Source organism: Onychomys torridus, chromosome 5, assembly GCF_903995425.1.
Source record: "Onychomys torridus chromosome 5, mOncTor1.1, whole genome shotgun sequence".
NCBI lineage: Eukaryota > Metazoa > Chordata > Mammalia > Rodentia > Cricetidae > Onychomys > Onychomys torridus.
In genome coordinates, this window is record NC_050447.1 from 45,467,481 (window position 1) to 45,488,527 (window position 21,047).

The 21,047-nt window shown below is 50.1% G+C and overlaps 1 protein-coding gene across 2 annotated transcripts in view; it reads left to right on the forward strand.

Annotated features, from left to right (window-relative positions):
* LOC118583803 (c-Maf inducing protein) overlaps positions 1-21,047 on the forward strand; it is a 195,780-nt gene that overhangs the window by 138,099 nt on the left and 36,634 nt on the right. Inside the window, exons 1-3 of one of the 2 annotated variants that reach the window (XM_036187515.1) lie at positions 5,231-5,461; positions 11,972-12,133; positions 16,858-16,899. In XM_036187515.1, coding sequence (XP_036043408.1) covers positions 5,444-5,461; positions 11,972-12,133; positions 16,858-16,899 — 222 coding nt within the window. In that variant the 5' untranslated portion in view covers positions 5,231-5,443. Of the gene's footprint in view, positions 1-5,230; positions 5,462-11,971; positions 12,134-16,857; positions 16,900-21,047 lie in introns of those variants that run through there. The other variant, XM_036187514.1, reaches the window with a different exon arrangement.

A 21,047-nucleotide genomic window follows, 5' to 3' on the forward strand; every position in this document is an offset into this window, starting at 1 on the left:
GTGCTCAGACCTACTGTAATGTGCGCGAAGAAGGTGAGAGATGGCACAGACGAGGCTTCTGTAAAGTGCCCAGCCCACCTGGCCCCTGCTTGTAGAAGAGTGCACTCTCACTGTCCTGTTACCATCACCACCAACCAGCCTTGTCTTCCCAAATGGAGGCTCTATCCCCATTCAGAAATAACACCCCAGTTCCCCTGCCCCAACCCCAACAACTGTCATTCAACACATTGTCCCCTGAGAGCTGACGACTCTCAGTACCTTAACGTGAGTGGAGTCACAGGAGACTTGGCCCCTCAGCAGAATGTCTTTCTGGTCATGTAGGCTGTAGCACTGGTCAGTGTTGCCCTTTATTTTTGAAGACCGTGTAATGCCCCAGTACGTGTATGTACTGCAGCTGGTTCATGAGCTTGTGGATTTGGGTTGCTTCCACCTCTTGGCTGTTGTGAATAATGCTGTTGTGAACAGGGATGTACAGATAGACTCACTCAATAGATTGGTACCCACCCAATATCTGGGTACCACCCATCTACAATGCACCTGAGCATGGCGTCTCAAGCCTTAGAATGCTTCTGATGTGTAGCCAGAATTGAGGGTCTTAGCAGGATTTTCAGGGTGGGTGTTAGTACTGGGGAAGTTTGTGGGAAGAAGCCTTGATTTGTGGGTGTTTTGGCAGTGTCTACTGTTGTGAAAGGAAGATGCCAGGTAGAATCCTCCCCCATGGCTTCTCTTTGCCAAGGACCGTACGTCAGCTGAGGCTGACGTCCCTATCCGAATTCTCCTGGAAATTCTCCCTGCACCCCGCCAGGTCCCCAGGTAGCTCCCTCTGACATCACGGATGATGCAGGTGTAGAGCGTTGTGGATGACTGGGCCCAGCCTGCTTGAGGCCACACAGGGCTAGTGCTTGTGCACGGCAGCAGAGCCAGGGCAGGCTTTGGGGGTGGTGATGCAGATCCCATAGCCCGCTGAGGAGTCAGAGAGAACAGCTGGTAAGACTAAGGCAAAAAGAACCCAGCACATACCAAATGGAGGATGAGCTGAGGTCTCTCACTGTGACCCCTTGGTGAAGTGATAGGGCTAGATGGATCAGTCTGGCTCAAGGGACAGCTAGATGCGAGGGGCCAGGGCCCTCAGCTGCAGGTCAGCCCTCACCTGCTGCTTCCCAGGTATATGGATGGGTTTCCCAGGACCTCCAGATCCAACTGTCTTTAAAACAAAACAAACAATTAATCAATCAAACAAAAAACCCTAGAACTCTCTCTCTCTCATAGCTCCGGGGCCAGAGTTCAGAGTCAAGGTGTGAGCAGGGCCTTTGTTCCCTTGGAGTCTTCTGGGGATATCTTTGCCTGACTTTGTCCAGCTTCTCCTTATGGCCATGCAGCTCCATTCTTTTGTGTCTGCACATGTGGTATTTGTGTGTGTGTGTGTGTTTGTTTGTTTGTTTGGGGGAGTTTCCATGTGGCGTTTTTGCAAGGACACCAGTTTAGGACCCAGCCTAGTCCAGCATGATCTCATCTTACTCGATCTCATCTGCAAAGACCCTGTTTCCTAATAAGGTCACAGTCAGATGCCCAGAGTTGTGACTGGGATATAACTCCTGGGGAGACACAGTTCAACCTACACTGTCAGCAGGATGACCGTGGACAAAAGGAAAGGTCCCTTTCATCACCATCTGATCTGTGCCACAGGTTGGGATGTGTCTACCCCACAGCCAGCCAGCAGGTGTGGGGGTTGGATCTTGCTCTTATGGGGCTCTGGAGTCTCCAGGGTTTCCTGAAAGCCCTTGGTGCAGACTGCAGTCCCTGCCCAGATCTGCAAGGCCAAGTCTGTATTTGGCTCAGACCCCCAGGGTTCCCTGTCCATGACAGTTGTTTGAAGGCTATACCTCTGGTCCTGATGCTGAGGTTTGATTCTCCTCTCTGCCTTGAGAAAACTACCAGCAGCAGTTTCATTACCCCAAGTGGATCAGCTACCCTGTACAATATTGCAGAGAAAGTGGGAGCCTCATCCCTGCCTCCAAGGAACATGAGCTCAGTGGGAATCACAGTGCATCTATGTGATGATCAGTTTGTGCCTGGGATGCAGCGCAAGTGGGATGTGGTACCCAGCTGGGAGTCTGACACCTAGGGGGGTCATCTACTCATCAGCCAGATTCATGGTTACCCAGGCAACCAGCTGATGCCCAGAGCCAGTAGAGCAGGACTTGGGTCTTGTTTCCTTGGCAGCAGGAATAGCTACTGGGTGGCTGCCTCTGGTGGTCACTTAGGAGGCCGAGAGCCTAAGCTGTGTCCTTTTACCAGACAAAGTACCCATCTCCCCAGGATCTGGCTTCTCGGACACACATCAGCTGGGCTCGGCAGCTGACAGGAAGGGACAGCAGACATTGAGGAATGGAAGGCACAGGTTTTTAAAGTTGTTATTATTATGTTTATTTTATGTGTAAGGGTGTTTATTGCATATAGGTCTGTGCCTGATGCCCATGTAGGCTAGAAGACAGTGCCAGTCAGATCTCCTGGGATTGAAGGTACAGATGGTTGTGACCCACCATGTGGGTGCTGGGATTCAGGTCCCCTAGAAGAGGAGCCAGGGCTCTTAACTGCCGAGCCATCTCTCCTGCCCGGGGTTCACCCTACTTGATGTCGTGAGGTCACACGCTCAGGTTACAAACTCGGCTACCCTATTTCTCCTGCCATGACTAGCTGTGCGGCTTAACCACTCAGCCTCCATTTTCTCATCTATAATGTGGGGGTCTCACCTCTCTGAGGCACTGTTGAGATGACAGAAGTTAATGTGAGGGCCTGGGAGGATAGCTTAGTTAGTAAGCTTGTCTTGCAAACTTGGAAATCTGAGTTCAGTACCCAGAACTCATGTAAAAAAGCCAGGCACGGTGGTGTGCTCTTGAAATCCCAGTGCTAACAGATGGATTCCTGCTTGCTCGCTTGGCAAGTCTCCAGAGAGACCCTATCTCAGGAAACATGATGGACAGCGCCTGAAGAGTGACACCCAAGGCTGACCTCTGGCCTCCACTTGTGCCCTCACACGTATGGGTACCTGCATAAACACACAAGAAGCTAACGCATTAGGTATTGAGTCCAGAGCCTGACCAGTACAGAGCCCTCCAAAAGGAAGAGCAAAGGCATTCCAGTGACCGGCATCACAACCTCATTGCCCAACAGCTGCTCCTGTCTAGGGAGTAGCCATGGTTGTCTCACTGGTAGCATATGTTCCCTCCCTGTCCCCCACACCTGAAAAACAAAAATGGATGAATTCCTCTACTGATGGGCGGGGCCAGCAGTGACTGCTGGCCAAATCTAGGTCCCCTGAAAGACCCACATGGTTCAGCGGAAGTCACAGGATGGCCATCCAGATGTTTGCAGAGAACAGAGGCAGAGATGGGAACAGCCCAGCACCTATCAATGGACAAGTAGCTCAGCAGTAGTTGACCTGGCCACTCGATGAATTCCACATCATGAGAAGGAATGAATATTGACAGTCACTAGGGTGCCTGTCAACTATGAAGCCATCTTGCTGAGTGGAAAAAGCCTGGCTCAAAAGGCCATGTGTTTGTATGACTCCAGTTCCGTGACTTGTCCAGAAACCAGAAGGAGACTAGCTGTTGGAGGGGAAGAGGCATAGACTGTTGGAGGTCCTCGGTTTCCTCTGGGATGACAGCTGTACATGATGTGCTGCAGAACTGTATGCTCAGGATGCTTGGCGGTTCTTTGGTGTCTGCCTTTCACCTTGATAACGGACCTGTCTGTACAACAAAGACAGCGGGGCTGACTCTCAGACTTGGAGTCCCCAGACAGCCTGGGTCACAGGCTTGCTCAGCTATCTGTTGGCTTTCTGTTGCTGTGACAAACACCATGGCCAAAAGTAACTCAGGGAGGAAAGGGTTTATTTTATCTTTCAAGCCTGAGGCAAAGGAAGGATCTTCCTCGGAGAAAAACAGAGTATTCACCTTAGTCTTCAAGTATTTCTAGATCAGAAGGGCCCACCTTCTGATAAAAGCAACTTGCATTTACAGCATTTTAATGCTTTTATTAGCTTATTAATTATACATGATGATGAGCTTCATTGTGACATTATCATACATGTCTAAGATATATCTAGAAGGCTGTGTATCTGCCTGCACCAACATCCACAGCCAAGTGGATGCAAGTGTGGAGTCAGGACAGGGGTGGAGTCAGCCTGCCTTTCTCACTGGGTGTGCAAGGGACTCTGGGGATCACCACATAAATTAGTAACTTTTCCTGTCACTGTGATAGAGTGAGTGCCTGGCAGAAACAGCTTCAGTTAGGAGAGGTTTGTTCAGGCTCACAGCCCCTCATGGGGAATCACACGACAGCAGACAGGTGGTCGCTGCTTATGACATGATGCCAACCATGGAGTAAAGAGACAGGGCCAGAAGCAGAGCCCACCTGCAGCCTTCATGCCCCACCCTTACAACCTTCTTCCACCATCCAGAAGGTCTCGCCAACTCCGCAAATGGCTCCAGCACCTGGGGGCCGAGTGTTCAAACACACGAGCCTCTGGGAACATTTCACTGTGAAACCACACTTTGGAGGAAAAGCCTGAGGTGGGGTACCTGTTTAGACCTGTCCATATGTAAGAAGATTGCTCTGAATGTGGCCCAACACAAAAGTGCTAACATTATAAGGGGCGTGCGTGCATGCTTGTGTGTGTGCGTGTGCGCGTGTGTGCGTGCGCGCGTGCGCCAGTGTCATGTTGTAGTGTCAAAAGGTTGGACACACCTACTAGCTGGGGGCTTGAAGAACCCATGTTCCCTATGCAAGGAGGCAGACAGAGGCTGTGTCCTTGTGCTGAGCACAGTGCTGTCTGTTCTGTGGAGAGGTAAATGAGCTGGACCTTGGGCATGGTGACAGGGGCAAGGCACTGCCCCATAGCTCTTTGGTGACAACAGTGTCCTCCATCTGCACCATCTGGTGTAGCAGCCTCTAGCAGCTACAGAGCGATTGCATGGCTGAGAAGCTGCCTTCCACTTAAATTTCATTCTAATTAAGTTGACCGTCAGAAGCCCCGGGGGGCCAGTAGCTTTCAGACAGGCCAGGCAACTCCGTGCAGGACCTGGAAATAAAGTGTCAAAGCCAGTCCACATCCTCCCCAGCTTGCTAAGCTCCATCTCCGTAGGGACGTCCTCCCCCTCCGCAGCTCCTCAGAGTACCCGTGACAAGTGACGAGGAGCATGCGTACTTGTGGGCATGTGAGCCTCAGAGGCTGCAGCAGGCAGCAGAGCTGTGTGGCCCCCATCCTTGGGAGAAACGTTTCCAGTACATTCTGAGCCACACCTCTCCTGGTGAGGGGAGGGACACCCACCTGATGACAGCTTGTCTCCTGTGAAAGAGCTAAGAGGCTCCACTCTCTCAGGCGTGAGAACCCCAGTGTCTTGTGCCTGCTTCTGCCACAGGAGCAGTTTCCAGAGAGATGGCTGGTGTTGCCCAGGTAACGTCCCTTCCTTGATAAGCAGAGAGGGTGAGGACAGCCATGGAGTGACTGGCTTTGCCAGAAGGGAAGCAGGAGGCTCTGCCTGCTGGTTCTGTTTATTGTTGGCTTGGGGGGGGGGGAGCTTTGCCACAAATGCTGAGAGTCTTTCTTAGTCTTGCCTGCTCTGGACCACTCCCTCCTAAGATTGGTAGGTGATGTTATCTGTCTGTAGTTGTGTAGCCAGGAAATAGATTAAGTGCTTCATGGGTGTTCTTTCATGGAGAATCACAGCAAGCCTTTGGAAGGAGTTACCATTTTACTGCTTTGCGGATGAGGGAGTGCAGTCAGATAATAAACTGTAAATCCCAGGGCCTGTCTGCTCTTCTTATCAGTCTCTGTAGGACTTAGCATAATACTTGGCACGTTATAATAGAAGGCTTCACATGATCTTTGTTGGATGGGGGTAGAAAGTGAGTAGGTGGTGGGTGAGTGGGCAGATGGGCAAGTGAGTAGATGGGCGATGGATGGATGAGTAAATGGATGATGGGGATGGATGGATGGATGGATGAGTGCAAAAACTTTTGGGTGAAAGATGGGTAGGTAAGTGAGTGGTAGATGGCTAGGTGAATGAGTAGGTAAATAGGTAGATGGATATGGATGGATAGATAAGTCAATGAATGGGTAGATAAATGAAGACTTAATTATATGGTAGATAGAAACGTAAATGGGTGGGTTGATGAATGAATGGATGAGTGGATACAGAGGTGAATAGGTGGATAGATGGATAAATGGCTGAGTGGGTGGGTGAAGGATAGGTAGATAAATACCTGATGGGTGGATGAATGGATAGATGGTAGAAATAGAGTTTAAATTTGAGCAGAAATCTGCTTATTGCAAAACCCATACTCTTAACAGGCCATGCTGCCTTTGGCTGTGTCTGCTCACCTGCATCTTCCTAGATGACATTATATATATTTTAAAAGTGGCTTATTTGAGGTATAAGTTACATGGCATTAAGATTAGGCATTATAAGTATGCAACTTGATGGTTTTAATAAATTTATGGGCTTGACCAACTATGTCGTATGTCTGACTTCTGTCATTAGACATAGTGGCCATGTGACCTAGGCTGTCACAAGATGCGTTCATTCTTTTTTTCCATTTTTTTCCCCCACATTTCCAGGGTGGCTCCACCACATTGACTTTGTTCATGGACACTCATGTGCTTATCTCTGTGGGACTAGGCTTTTCTTTTTTTTCTCTAGCAGATTTCTAGAAACAGAATCACTGAGCTATGTGGTCAGTGCATGCTTGGCATCTCCAGACTGTCAAACAGTCAGGGGCATAGCTCAGTGGTAAGAACACATGCAAGACCCTGGGTTTGATTCCACAGCACAAGAGGGCGGGAGGCAGGGACTTGAATGATTTTGACATGTGTGGCTGTACATTTTTACTTCCCAAGAGCCATGCGCAGGGATTGGTGTGACCACATCCTTGCCAACATTTGGTATTGCCTGTCTTTCGCATCACTGTCATCTCAGTGGGCGTGAAAGGGTATCGCTGTACCACTGTAATGTGTATTTCCACAGTAGCTTGTAATGGCGAGCATCAAAACCATTTTGTTTGATTGCCTTGCTTTTTGTTGTTTTGTTTTGACACACAGTCTCAAGTTGTCTGGGCTGGGCTTGAGCTCTTGCATAGCCAGAGATGACCTTGAGTTCCTGCTCCTCCTGCCCCCCCAACCCCCACAGTGCTGGTATGACAGTTGTGTGTGCCACCATGGCCAGCTGTGAGCATCTTTTCATGTGTCTACTCTCAAACTTGGATCTGACTCATGAGCCAGGGCTTGGCAAGGCACTGTTGATGCAGGGCCAGGTGGCAACTCTTTGGGGCTCCAAGGGCCACACTCAATTTCTGTTGCACGTTCTGTTTGCTTTGAATTTTACAACTCTTAGAAAACCCATAGGGCCATGTTTCAGCGTCATTGTATACAAACAACCAAGCCTGGGTTTGAACATGGGCTTCATATTGTCAGCCCCACACTAAGTCAAGCCTTAGAACATCATCAGTCATGTGCCCAGCCATAAGACAGCTTCAGGACCCTTGTCTCCCCTCCACAGCTCCTGGCTCCTGGCAGAGCAGACTCAGTGGGAAGACTGTTGCCTCTAGGGAGCTAGGATTCCAGAAGTGGCCTCATCCTAGCCCCCACCATGACTCATTGCCTGCTGAGCTCATCAGAGGGATGATTCTAACATGTCACCTGGGGTGTGGCTAAGGACCTGGAACCCTGGATGGTCTGCTCCACCCACTCGCTGCCTGCAGCATCATTACCCTACTACCTACTGCTCCTGCCATTCCTTCTCATAATTTTGCACCCACTGATCACCTGTGTCCAGCCCGTGGGTTTATTCCTGACCCTTACCCTGCCACCAAGCATCCTTGACACCTCTTCAGTGTCTCTTGGCTGACCCAACCTGCCTCTCCCCTTGACACCACTGGTCCCGAGGGCAGGGATGGAAAGAGTGAGGCTTTTAGAGACTCTGCAGCCCGTTTTTGACTCATGCCAATTTGAGTCTTTATGGCTGCTTGGCTTTAGGCTGCTTACTTCTCCCTCTTGGCTGTGACAGTTTTGTGAAGTGGGATTCCAACAGTCCTACAGCAGATGCTATGGCCACTCTGTCCTGCTCCCCACATCATCTGCTTTTGCAGGCTGCTCACCATGGACACCATGACTGTGTCCGAATGGTTATGGCCCTGAGACCATCTTGGCTCAGGCTCCAGAAAGGCCATCAGTTGTTAGACTTAAGGGAACATGTGGATCTGTGGCCTCTGCTTCCTGAATTGCAGGCAAATCTGCCTGTGTTTGAAAGCCCCCAGCAGGATTGAATTTCTGCTACCCACGTAGATGACATTGCCAGGTGCCCATATCATCAGGGTAGACGGTGCCCACTTATTGGCCATTGTCCCCTCCTCCAAAAGTCTTAAAATGTTGTTTGTTTGTTTTTAATGTTTTTACGTGCAGAGACAAGCGTGATCTGTTTCACTGGGTAGATGATCTGGAATGGTCCATTCAAGGTCACTTAAGTCCATCTTGGCAAAGCCCATGCCCTTCTAGATCGGACTGGTGTTTAGAGCAGATGCGGCTGTAGTGAGAAACTCTGGCAGAACTTCCGTGGGTGGCTCCGGTAGAGCTGCTGGTGACCCGTCTTGCCTTCAGATGGACAACGAGGAGAAAGCCTCTCCCCCCTCCCCCGCCTCTTTCTCACCCTCCTTTCACTGCTTTGCCAATCATGAGTATTTGAACTCTGTCCCTTGACTGAGAATCTGTTGGCAGGATGCTCTAACCTGGGCTGGGAGTCCAGTTCCTAGGGCCTTAGAACTGAACCAGACAGTGCTTACCAGAGCCTAGCTAGCAGTGTGCCTACTCCTGTCCTGTGCTAACTGAATGTCAGCCCTTGGCACAGCCTTGGCACCATGTCTGAACGCTGTCTCTGAAGGCAGTGCCCCTCAGCTAAAGGAAGGCCTGTCAGTACCATGGCCAGGTCACTGAAGGTAAGGGTTGGTCTCTGAAGCTAGTGTGCCTCTGTCTCCCTTCCTCCGTCCTCAACCTTCCTAATGTCAAGACCCTTTTAATACAGTTCCTTATATCATGGTGACAGCCTCCCTCAACTGTAAGATTATTTTTGTTGTTACTTCATAACTGTAAATTTGCTACTATTGTGAATTGTAATGCAAGTATCTGATATGTGGGCCCTGTGCTGAGAACCACTGCTCTATGGTGTCCGTTCTGAAAGCTGTCCATGGCTGCACACCTCATAGGCTGGTTGTATTTTGCAGGGTTCCTGTTTGAAATGGGGTCTCTTTGTAGCCCATAATGGCCTCAAATGTGTGTGTGTGTGTGTGTGTGTGTGTGTGTGTGTGTGTGTGTGAGAGAGAGAGAGAGAGAGAGAGAGACAGACAGACAGACAGACTTGGGGGGCAAGGAAGGGAGGGAGAGAGAGGGGGGCTGGAGCTCACTGACTCACTCAGCCAGGATTGGCTGGCCAGCAAGGCCCAAGGATCCTCCTATCCCCCCTCCAGCGCTGGGATTATAGGCACATACCACCATTCATGCTTGCCCAGTGAGCATTTTACTGGATGAGCCATCTCCTAGCAGACCCGTGGTCTCTGGCTCCCAGATGAGTGCTTGGATTACAGACATGTGGCACCACAGCCCGCCATGTTGTGCAGAGTTTATATGAGGGCTGGCCATGACCGTGCTTGCCACATATATTAATGATGGCTATTTCTGGGTTGTAGGATCTCCCCCCGCCCCCCGCATTGTGCTTTTCAGTATGGCTTCAAATTTTTTTTTTTTTAATGAGTGAACATCATCTTTACAGAAATAATTAAGTAATTCTTCTTTCAAACATAATAGCTTGCAGCTATCCAGTAGAAGGATTTACGGGAGCTTCCATTCTGCACAAGTGGGATGACCTGGGGATGGATTGTCTTGGTGACCCTGGGGATGATTGTGTGTGGTGAAACTTTTAAAAAAATTAATTTGTCTTTGACAAGGACATGGTTTTCTAGTACACATTGAAACCCAAGAGTCCAGAGCTCAGGGGACGATCAGTCAACAGCCTCGAGGAAAACACCAGTGACAGGTCCAGAGAAGTCTGTGTAGACCTGGGTGTATACATCTTGTCATTAAAATAATGGGCTTAGGGATGCACTCCTGGCCACCCTCTTCACCAGCAGAACTTGCCACGCTTCCTCCATCCTCAGAGCGTGGAAGTCTGTAGACATTCCTGATTCTCTTCCACCCACTGCGCTGTGCACGATGCTGCTTTCACTTCTGTAGCCCGGTGTCAGCCTCCAAGGAGCGCTGTGGAGACCCAGGGCCTCCAGCACAGAGCCACGAGGTCAAGGAGGTAGGAGGAGAGAGGGGAATGGGACAAGTTGACAGATGAAAGAACTGTAGTGAAGAACGAAGGGATGATGGGGACATTTAAAAATGCCACGGGGAGCTGGGCGTGGTGGCACACACCTGTAGTACCACTTGGACGGCAGAGGCAGGAAGATAAGCAGTTGGAGGTTAACCTGCATCACATAGCAAGTTCCAGGCCATCCTGGGTTGCTCGACACCCTTCCTCAACAAAGCAAAAAACACCCCGTAGATACAAGTTTATGCGTGTGATGCAGGCGGCAAGGAGGGGGTCAGCCAGCAAGTAGGTAAGCACAGAGTGCATGATAAAGGACGGAGTATGCCGTTTGTGTCCCTGTGGGTTGTAAGTGTTGAAAGAGACAATTTATGTATCGGAGTTTCATTCATGTTGGATGTTCTGTCTGGAGCGTGTGTGTGTGTGTGTGTGTGTGTGTGTGTGTGTGTGTGTGTAAAACTTCATAAGGGAAATGAACTATTTGGGACCAAGATTGATGTGGGTCTTACGGAGGCTGGGAGGCATTTCTCTTAATACCTCCCACATCCTAATTTGTGGATGTGGGACCTAGGGCCCTTCAGGTGAAATCATTTCTGAAAAGAGTCATTCTCACCCTGGTTCCATCCCCATCCTGCTGGATTGGGGATGTGCGCCCCCACCCCCCAGTCTCCCAATACTTCCTTTTTATCCCAGGTCCTCAAATCATTTTGTAATTCTTTATTCAGAAATGGCATGATAAGGCCCTTTCCCCATTCAGTCTTTGGCTCAGAGGTTGTGGCATGTCGCCCCATCTGGCTGCTGGCACAGGGTGCGGTGACTCTAAGATTAGGCTCCCCTCCACCTCCAACCCCCCGAGGAGTAAGGAGTTTAGCACTAAGTGATAAAGCTCTTTCTGCTGAGAGTCCCAGCAAGCAGGGCGGCGCAGGAGCAGGCAGGCAGCCACAGAGACAGAGCTGGGAGAGGAGCACTTGGCTTGGACCTCCGCCCTTCAAGGCCTCTGTTTCCATGATGTCAGAGAGGCGGAACTAACAGTGCCTCCAATCCAGGAGGCTGCAGCCCCTGCCCTGCATTCGGGTTTGGAGTCTGCACCACGACTGAGGTGAGCATGCCTCTGGCTTCCTCGCCTGGCTTCCTTGGGCCGTCCTGGACTCAGTCCCCACCTGGCTGGAGCTGAGTTCTGGCCTTCCTCCTGACCATCCTATACTTTGCCAAGAGACCTCATAGGGTCTGCACAGGCACAAACGCTGCTCATAGGAAGCCTTCTGTGGGCCGGGAACATTCCCACTCTGACTTGGGGACTGAGTTTGGCGGAAGACACGATCCAAAAGAGCAGTCTCCCTTTTTATGTGTCATCGGGAACAGGGTGGGAAATGGCTGTTCCGGCGGCGTTCGGAGCCTGCCTGTCTGCAGACGCACCCTTGACCTTGGATGGAGCCTGTTTCTTTCTTCATGCATCCATTTCCTTTTGGGAAAGAGCTCAGTCCAGGTTGACAACTTCCCAGGGCCTTTTCACACCCCACCCCACCTCTGGCCAGGGAGGTTTCTTTGATCATCTTGAGTCTTTCGGCTAAATCGGTGATGAACTCCCCTCTTCTCTCTCCACCCAGAAAAAGATTTACAAATACAAGAAAGTCCTGAGTAACCCGAGCCGCTGGGAGGTCGTCTTGAAGGAGATACGGACACTGGTGGACATGGCCCTCACGTCCCCGCTCCAGGATGATTCCATCAACCAGGCGCCACTGGAAATCGTCTCAAAACTGCTCTCAGAGGTAAGATGCAGCCTCAGCTTGAGGCGGCCCCCTCCCCCCTCTGAGTTGTCTGTCTGCACCCCATCTTGTTGCCAGCCCCATCTGAGAGAGCAGGGGAGAGATCTACCCATGGCGTGCCATCCCCCTGTGGTTACTAAAGAAACGAGTGCTTCCCACCAAGCTTTGAGGACATCAAGAGTGAGGCTCGCTGGCTCCAGTTGCCTCTGGCCTGACTGGAGGTATCGGGTGACTGTCGCCTCTGCTAAGTCCTAGGTCAGACCCAAGATTTGGATGGTGGCTCTGACGGCAGCCGCTGCAGCTACCGTGGTCAAGTGCCAACTTTGTGGTCCTCTAAAGCCCTAGACCAGTGGCGCTTAACATTCCGAATTCTGTGGCACTGTAATGCAGTTCCTCCTGTCGTGGTGACCCCCGACTACAAAATTATTTTCATTGCCACTTCATAACTGTCATTTTTCTACCGTTATGAATCGTAGTGTAAATATCTGATATGTGGGATGTCTGATATGTGACCCCCAAAGGAGTCGAGACCCAGGCTGAGAAGTGCTGCCATAGAGGTTTCCTTACACTCAGTTCTCATCAGGATCCAGGCTGGAGACAGCCCAGGCAGACCCGGTGAAAGGGTTGTTTGATCCCCCCAAAGGGGTCACCACCCATAGGTTGAGAGCCCTAGATGAAACCTTCCATCCTGCTCTGTCCAGCGAGGCAGTATCTCATTCTGGTTTTGTCCAGCCCTTGTCAGCTTTCTGTCCCGTTCACCCCCAGCTGTCCACCCCCAGCTGTCCGCAGATAGGCTCTGTTTGCCTCGCTCAAACGTTTTAAAGACCAGACCGTGTGCGTGATGCAGGTGGTGGCAGGAAATTGTCCCACATATATGAAATTGTGAAACAATAAAACAAGGCAAAAAAGTAAAAAAGAATCAGATTTCAGCACAATGGCCATTTCCAGGTTCTCTTTAAAGACGGGAAACCTGGCTACATCGGGCAGCTAGTGCTACTCAGCATCCTGTTCCGGGCTGGCTAGCGCCGTCCACTTTGCCAGGCAGCCCTGTGCTAGAGCCTGTGCCAACTGCCAGGCGCGGTTATGGACAGTGGAATGACACCAAGCCACTGCCCCCCACCCCAGCCCAGGTTCCATCAGGGGCTGCAGCAGTCATGGAGAGGCATCATCTGTTATCCCCGAGTGAGTTGAGGGAGTATTCCCAAACTCCACGGCAACCCGCTGGGATCTGTGCACTGCCCTCAGTGCTATTCCTGCACTCTGCAAATAGCCACACTGCTCTCGTTTATGCGCCCTGCCTGGCCCCTGGGGATGCAAGGGTGGCTGGCTCCCTGTTTAAAATAGTCACTACCTGAGTGATGTCTCCATTCTCTCTCTCTCTCTCTCTCTCTCTCTCTCTCTCTCTCTCTCTCTCTCTCTCTGGAGAGTGCCATCCCCTGTGTCGCAGTTCACTCCTGTGCATGCTCCCTTCAAACTCCCGAATACACCATCACCCTTTCTCCACTGTCCTAGGCTGGCCACCACCGTGTAGCCCAGGGACTCGGCTCCTCTATGATGCAGAATGCTAGGGGTCCCTCCCCTAGAGGAGCTGGGTGAGGGAGAATGTGGTGGCCAATAGACAAGCGGGCTGGATACACAGCTGGGAGCGAGCTTCGTTGTGTAGAGGGCCGCGTGCTGGTAAGAATCGCAGTCAGGGCTCCAAATCTCAGCGTTTCCTGCCCAGTGTCCAGCCCTGAGTTCAGGCTTCTAATCCAGAGTGAGGGAAAGATGCTCACCTTTCAGAAGCCAGGCAGATAGATGTCCAGTTGTTTAGTAGTGATTTTAAAGTTGACCTGATAAAAGCAACTTAAGGAAAGGCTTATTTGGGCGTGCAGATCGAAGGTGCCGTCTGCCGTGGTTAGGGAAGGCATGGGAGCAAAGAGCCCGAGGCAGCTGGACACACTGCATCCCCTGTCAGGAAGCAGAGAGAGATGGATGCTGGGGCTCAGCTCACTTTCTCCTTTTTATTCAGTCCTGGACCCTAGCCCAGAGATGGTGCTGCCCGTTTAGGGTGGGTCTTCTTATCTCAATTAACCCGAATTAGAAACTCTCTCACAGACATGTCCAGATTTTTGTTTCCATGGTGATTCTAAGTCTTAGCAAGTTGATGTTGATCACCAAGGACACACCTGACTAGGGAACCACCCCCAGGTCTACCCAGTGACCAGGCTCACATCACATGTAGGAGCTGAGATCACCTGTAATCTCCTTGGGAGGTGGAGGCCAAAGATCCAGAGTTCACCTTCATCCTTGGTGACAATAGTGAGTTCCAGGCCAGTCTGGGCTACATGAGACCCTGTCTCAGAAACAACAAACAAACAAATGATTTCTGGAGTAATGGCTCAGTGGTTAAGATCACTTGCTGCTCTTGCAGAGGACCCAGGTTCAGTTCCCAGCCACTACATGAAATCTCACAGCTGTGCACATACATACATGCAGGCAAAACACTGATACACCTAAAATAAATTTATCTTTTTTAAAAAACCCCAAACCTACAAAAACTATGTAGGGAGAAGTCTCCTTGTCCAGTGAACAGGCTATGCACAACTGAGGCTTCTCAGATAGCTGTATAGGTGCCCACACAGCCCAGCATCGGGAACTGCCCCAGGCGTGAACACTATAGCTCTTTGCAGAAGTAAAGCTTTGAGCTCAGGGCAGACAGAGGTTCGGGCCCCCATTCCAACACTGTTTCCTTGTGCATGGGGCGGTGGCTGCACTGTGATAAGCCCCAAGTAACTCATTAGTCAGCAGGTCGTCAAAAAAAAAAAAAAAAGGCCTGTCATCATAAAGCAGGGGCTGGCAAGATAGCCCGGAGGAATAAATAAAAGCCTTTGGTGCCAAGCCTGATGACTCACGTTAGGTCTCAAGTCTACCTGGCAGAAAGAGAAAACCAGCTCCTTTGAGTTGTCCTCTGACCCCCACTGTACTTGGTGCCATGACATGCGTGCATACCCATGTAGGAAATAAATAAATGTAATAGAGAAGGTTTTCAAAGTAAAAATGAAGCAGAATCCATGGACCGAGCACAAAGCTCATTGCCTCCGTAAGAGAAGAGCAGAGCTGGCTTTTGTCTGTGGTGACTCAGAGTGACTAGTGTTTTTAACAGTTCACTAGAAACAGGCTTCACAGAAGGATAAAGGTATTGCAGTCAGAGAAACACCCTTCTGCTTGTCCTAGACACTCAAGATGGCAGGAGGCCCCTGCTGGGTGCTTAGACACTGGCCCTTGTCTCAGCCTCCTGTACCCTGGATTGCTGGGGCAAAGGCAGATGTCCAGCTTGGTACCTTTCCTTTGGCTTCAGCTGGTGCAGGCCTGCTCGATGCCCCTGTTGTGATGTTGGGGCAAGGGCCCCGCCTCATGCCAACTCTAAGCTCCAAATGTGGCTATTAAGAAATGCAAGTGGGGGGCTGGAGAGACAGTTCAGAGGTTAAGAGCAGTGGCTGCTCTTCCATAGGTCCTGAGTTCAATTCCCAGCAACCACGTGGTGGCTCACAACCATCTGTAATGAGATCTGATGCCCTCTTCTGGCCTGCAGGCATACATGCAGGCAGAACACTCAACACTGTATACATAACAAATAAATAAATCTTTAAAAATTAAAAAAAAAAAAAAAAAAAAAAAAAGGGAAGGAAGGAAGAAATGCAGGTGTGGACACTGGTAACAGCCTGTGTCTTCCAGAAGAGACACAGTTGACTGGCGTGAAAGAGAACAACAGGTGCTTTGAATTTTCCCATGATTCCTACCCTTTCCTCCACACTCGCAGGAAGGCAACGATACAGTCAATTAACAGACTCCAGATCCAGCAAAAAGACCAAAAAACAAAACAAGTTATTAACCTAGTTTTGTTTTAGACATCCACTGTCAAATGTGTGTTTAGCTGGAACATCTTGGGGGTACTCATGGTACATCAGTGTTCCTCGGGGGCCTGCTTTGAGAACAACTGGAATAACATATTGATCTAAAATAAAAGGTTTGCCCAGCGCCAAGTGGAGACTCACTAACGGTCTGTTTTCTTCCTTGTGTGTCATGAACCCGCCCTCTGGTTCTAAGCAGTGTTAGAACTAAGTCTGAATCCTCAGACAGCAGCCCCATGAGGTGCAGGTATCAAGGCCCCCATTTGCCAAAGTGGTAACTGAGTCTTGACAAGACAGGAGTCACCCCAGGCCACAGAGCTGTGGGATGTGGACAGGAAGCTCAGTGTTCCCTTTGCCTGCTGTTCTAGCTTCCATTCTGTGGCTGTGATAAAGCATCCTGACCAGAAGTAACTTAGGAAATGAAAGGGTTTATTTTGGCTTACAGGTTGAAGCAGAAATCACAGAGGAACTCTGCATGCTGGCTCACTGTGGCTCACTCAGGCTTGTGCTAGCTTTTGACACAGCCCAGGACTGTCTGCATAGGGCATGGTGCCGCTCACAGTGGGCTGTGCCCTTCTACATCAATCAACAAATTGAGACGGTCCCTACAGACATGTCCACAGGTCAATCTGGGCTGTATTAAGTTGACAATTTAAGTTAACGAAGATATACCCACTTTCCTGCCCTGTCCCAGAGTTGGCCTGATGTGTTGAATGAAGAAGTGGCTGGGGGAGAGGGTTGGGGAGCACTGAAAACGTTTTGCCGTGCTGTGGATCCTTGCAACCAAATGCCTGGTTTTGTTGACTGTGCTTTCCTTCTTTCTCTATCCTTTAGAACACAAACCTGACCACTCAGGAGCACGAGAACATCATTGTGGTGAGTTGCCTTGACAACCTCCCTCCCATTCCCTCATCCCTCTAACAACCCCCCAGCCTGGTGCTCAGTCTGAGATTCTTCTAAAACCTCAGGCTGCACCAAAGCCCTGGCCATTGACAGGTCACTTTGCTGTCCCCTCCTCATCCTGCCTCAGTACGCAACACAGAGCACAGCTGACTGGACATGGGCATGATGGTCAGTCTTTGGGGTTCACTGCAAGCAGTTCTCTGTCACCCTCTCATTCCCAAGTCTCCAGGGAGGTGTGACTTTCACTTACAGCCATCACCCAGTTACAGGCCAGGTAAACCCTCTCTTTCTTGCCCCGGTTATGACCCCTAATTAATCCGCGACTAAAACCCCTCTAGTATACACAGTGAGATAATCTTTCTCAGAGTTCAGCAGCGTTCTAAGCACCTTTGGGTAAAGTATTTTCCTGGGCCATTTTAAGCTCTGAGACGTTGTAATGGAAAGGAAAGAACGGGCATTGCACCGATGGTGTGCATGTCCTGCTCTGTTACCCGAGTCCGCAGATGGTAGGCGCAACCTTGCCATCACAAATTCATCTGTCGTAGGAAGACAAATGGATGGGATCACTGCAAAATCGAGGTCTGTAGTGTGGGGAGTGGAGTGACAGAATCCTGAGAGAGCACCAGGAAGTCTCCCAGGGCAGTGACATCTGAGCTGGGCTTTGAAGCATCAATAGGAGTTTGCCAGATGAGTAAAGGCATCCCGGGAAGCACAAACAGCTCTATGGCATACTGTGGAAGCTTCAGCATTGCTAGAGCATAAAGCGTAAGGGAGCAGGAAGCTGGGAAACAGAGCTAGCATTGGAGGTGAAGCAGGACACTGGTCTGGAGAGAACAGGGTGAGCCTGTGAGGAGAGGCTGCAGCTTTGGGAGTAACATGCCAGGCCTGGTATCCCTTGCGCTCATCCAGCTAAGCCAGGCCCTGTGTGCACGCCAGGAGGTGAGCTGCTGGCCTTTCATAGCTCCGTGGGATCAGGAGCACTTCTTCCCCTGGTCTGGCACGTGGTGCATACTTTCTCCTGGTGTCCTGTCAGTGAGTCAGCTTGTGTAGTAGACCTTTACAAACTCCAGCTCTGTCCTAGCAGAGGCTGGCCCTGCCATTGAGGACTCGATTTGTACATTCCAGGTCCCCAGCAGATTAGTCATGATTAAAAGCATGCCTCAGTTGAGGCAAGGAGTGGTTATGGATGATGGAGGGGCATAGGGGAGAGGCAGCTGGTCCTGTTTGCCAGTCGGGGTGCTTCCAGAACCAGGTTGTCTTGAAGTGTGGGAGAGTGTCACCACAGGGAAAGACAGAGAAAGGACCAGTGTGCACATAGACAGCGGTGAGACCGGCTGGTCATTGCCGGTCTGTGTGAGTGCTGCAGGGGAGGTTGTGTCCCGAGTCCTTCTAGACACCATGGCCTGGAGTAGGGATGAGACTCTGGCATACACAGAAGCCTTAGGGAGAAGTTTATTCTGAGGAACCTGGCTAAAATGGCTACATTAAGGCCTGTGCTGTCATCGCCCGCCATGCCCCCCACCCTCCAGGCACATGGGCTTGCACACACATCCTGCACTGACCCGCTTTCCATGATGGAGAAGAAAGCAGACTTAATGGTAACATGGGTTCAGGCTCAGAGAATCTAAACCTGGCTGTGACAATTACTTGAAGAACTTTTAAAAAAAATTTTTTTTTATTATTAATTTATGTGTGTGGGTGTTTTGCCTGCCTGTATGTCTGTGTACCATGTGCCAGCAGTGCTAATGGAGGTCAGGAGGGCCCATTGCATCCCCTGAGTTACAGATGGTTGTGAGCCATTGGAACTGAACCTGGTCCTCTGCAAGAGCAGCCATCTCTTTAGCCTGGGTGAAGAAAGATTAGCGTTATTAAAAACAGTTGTCCTTGGGCTAGACCTTAGCTGTTATCAACCTGTGGGTCTCGACTCTTTGGGGGGTGTGGAACAACCCTTTCGCAGGGGTTGCTTATCAGATATCCTGTGTAACAGATATTTACATTATGTTTCATAACAGTAGCAAAATTACAGTTATGAAGTAGCAATGAAATAGTTAATGGTTGGAGGTCACCACGGCATGAAGAACTGTGTTGAAGGGTCGCAGCGTTAGGAAGGCTGAGAGCCCCTGGGCCAGAGCGCTGGCTCAGCAGTTAAAAGCACTTGTTACTCTTTCAGAGGACCCAGTTTCAAGTGCCAGTTCCCATGGTGGCTCACAACCATCTGTAACTCTAGGCACTCATGTGGTACCCATTCATATGCACCTGGGGCACTTAGCTAGCATGTGCAAGGTCTTGGGTTCAATTCCCAGCACCACCAAAAAACAGAAACGGGAGAAAAAAAAAACATTCAAGATAGTAAAAAATAGTCACCCTCAGGACCTGTGGGCGATTTGAGGAGCTCTGAGGATGTCAGGCTCCATGAGTCTCTGGTGGAAGCCAGGATGGCATTGACACATAACCTCCGCATATCCTCCTGTGTTACCACGTCTCTAGATTTTAGACCATCTGGTACAATGTGAGCAGGTGCCAGCTGCCCCGTGGTAGTGCCTTGGGGACAATGGCAGAAGTCTCTACTTTCTGTCCAGACACAGTTCCCCCCCCCCCAAATATTGTGAACCATGGTTGTTGAATACACAGATGAGGGGCCCATAGAAGGCTGACTTAGCTCTGATATTGCTAGTATTTCACTGTGCTTTGTTGTTGTTGTTGTTGTTGTTGTTGTTAAGTAGGTTTTGAGCCAAGCCTAGTGGCACAGGTGTATTTTCCTAGCTACTTAGAAGACTGAGGCAGAAGGATCACAAGTTCGAAGCCTGCCTGGGCTACATAATGAGTTCAAGACAGTCTGGCCAATTTAATGAGACTTTTCTGGAAATAAAAAAATAAAAAGGGGGGCTGCAACATTGGCTTAGTGGTAGAGCCCCAGCCTAGAGTGCCCCAGTGAGGGACTGGGGACATGGCTCAGTGGTAAAGCACTTACCTTCCACTAAAATGGGTGAAGGCCTAGGTTTTCTATCCTTAGAACTAAAAAAAGGAAGGGAAGATGGCCTTGCCCTTTTCCCGTTACCATCTTCAAGGGCTGTTTACACACAGTAACAGCTTCTGGCAAGGGTCTTGTTCTTCATGAGAGCAGGGTGACAAGGGACGTGTCCCACAGCTGTCTCTCCACCTGTCAGTGCAGCCTGTAGACCCTTTCAGGTCTTTCTGTAAATGTCTTGCTCAAACGCCTCTCCCTCTGCATAGTGACATCTGCAGAGGGAAATTCCTCATTTTGAAGGTACCCTGGGCATTATCAGAGTGCAACAATTCTTTCTCTCTGGCCTTCACTCTCAAGATGCCTTTGGAACAGAAATATCTCTAAGTGGTCTGGGGCCAGTTCACCCTCATGAGACCTACTTTAATAAAGATGCCTCTAGCCAGGCGGTGGTGGCGCACGCCTTTAATCCCAGCACTCGGGAGGCAGAGCCAGGCGGATCTTTGTGAGTTTGATGCCAGCCTGGCTACCAAGCGATATCCAGGAAAGGCACAAAGCTACACAGAGAAACCCTGTCTCAAAAAACAAAAACAAAAACAAACAACAAATAATAATAATAATAATAATAATAATAATAATAATAATAATAAAGATGCCTCTAGGAGGCATGTCCAACCTTTTGACATCGTGGCACAGCATTGGCATCTGCAAAATTCATGCTCAGGAGCCATGTGTTGAGTTACCAAAATACCCAAAAAACCTCCATGTTTTACACTTACTTACTGTTTATGCGCCGTGGTGTATGTGTGGAGGTCAGCAGGCAACTCGAACAGGTTCACTGGTCCTTCTGTGTGGGTCCCTGGAACCCAACTCAGGTCAAGAAGCTTGCACAGCAATCCCCCCAAGCATCTCTCCAGCTCTCCTAGTGTTCTGGAGTTCGCGATTTTGTGAACTGCCTTCGTAGCGACCCAAGGGCTGCAAGCTGGACATGCTTGTCATTTTTATTTAACTGCTGTCTTTCCAGTCCGGTGGCCTCAGTGCTCAGACTCTATGAAATGCCAGTTTGGTGCCTTTCTCATGGGCTGCTCTGGATTCTCTGAGCCATCATACCTAACATGCCAAGCAAAGGGCCTGGCTTCTGGGGGGGGGGGGAGAG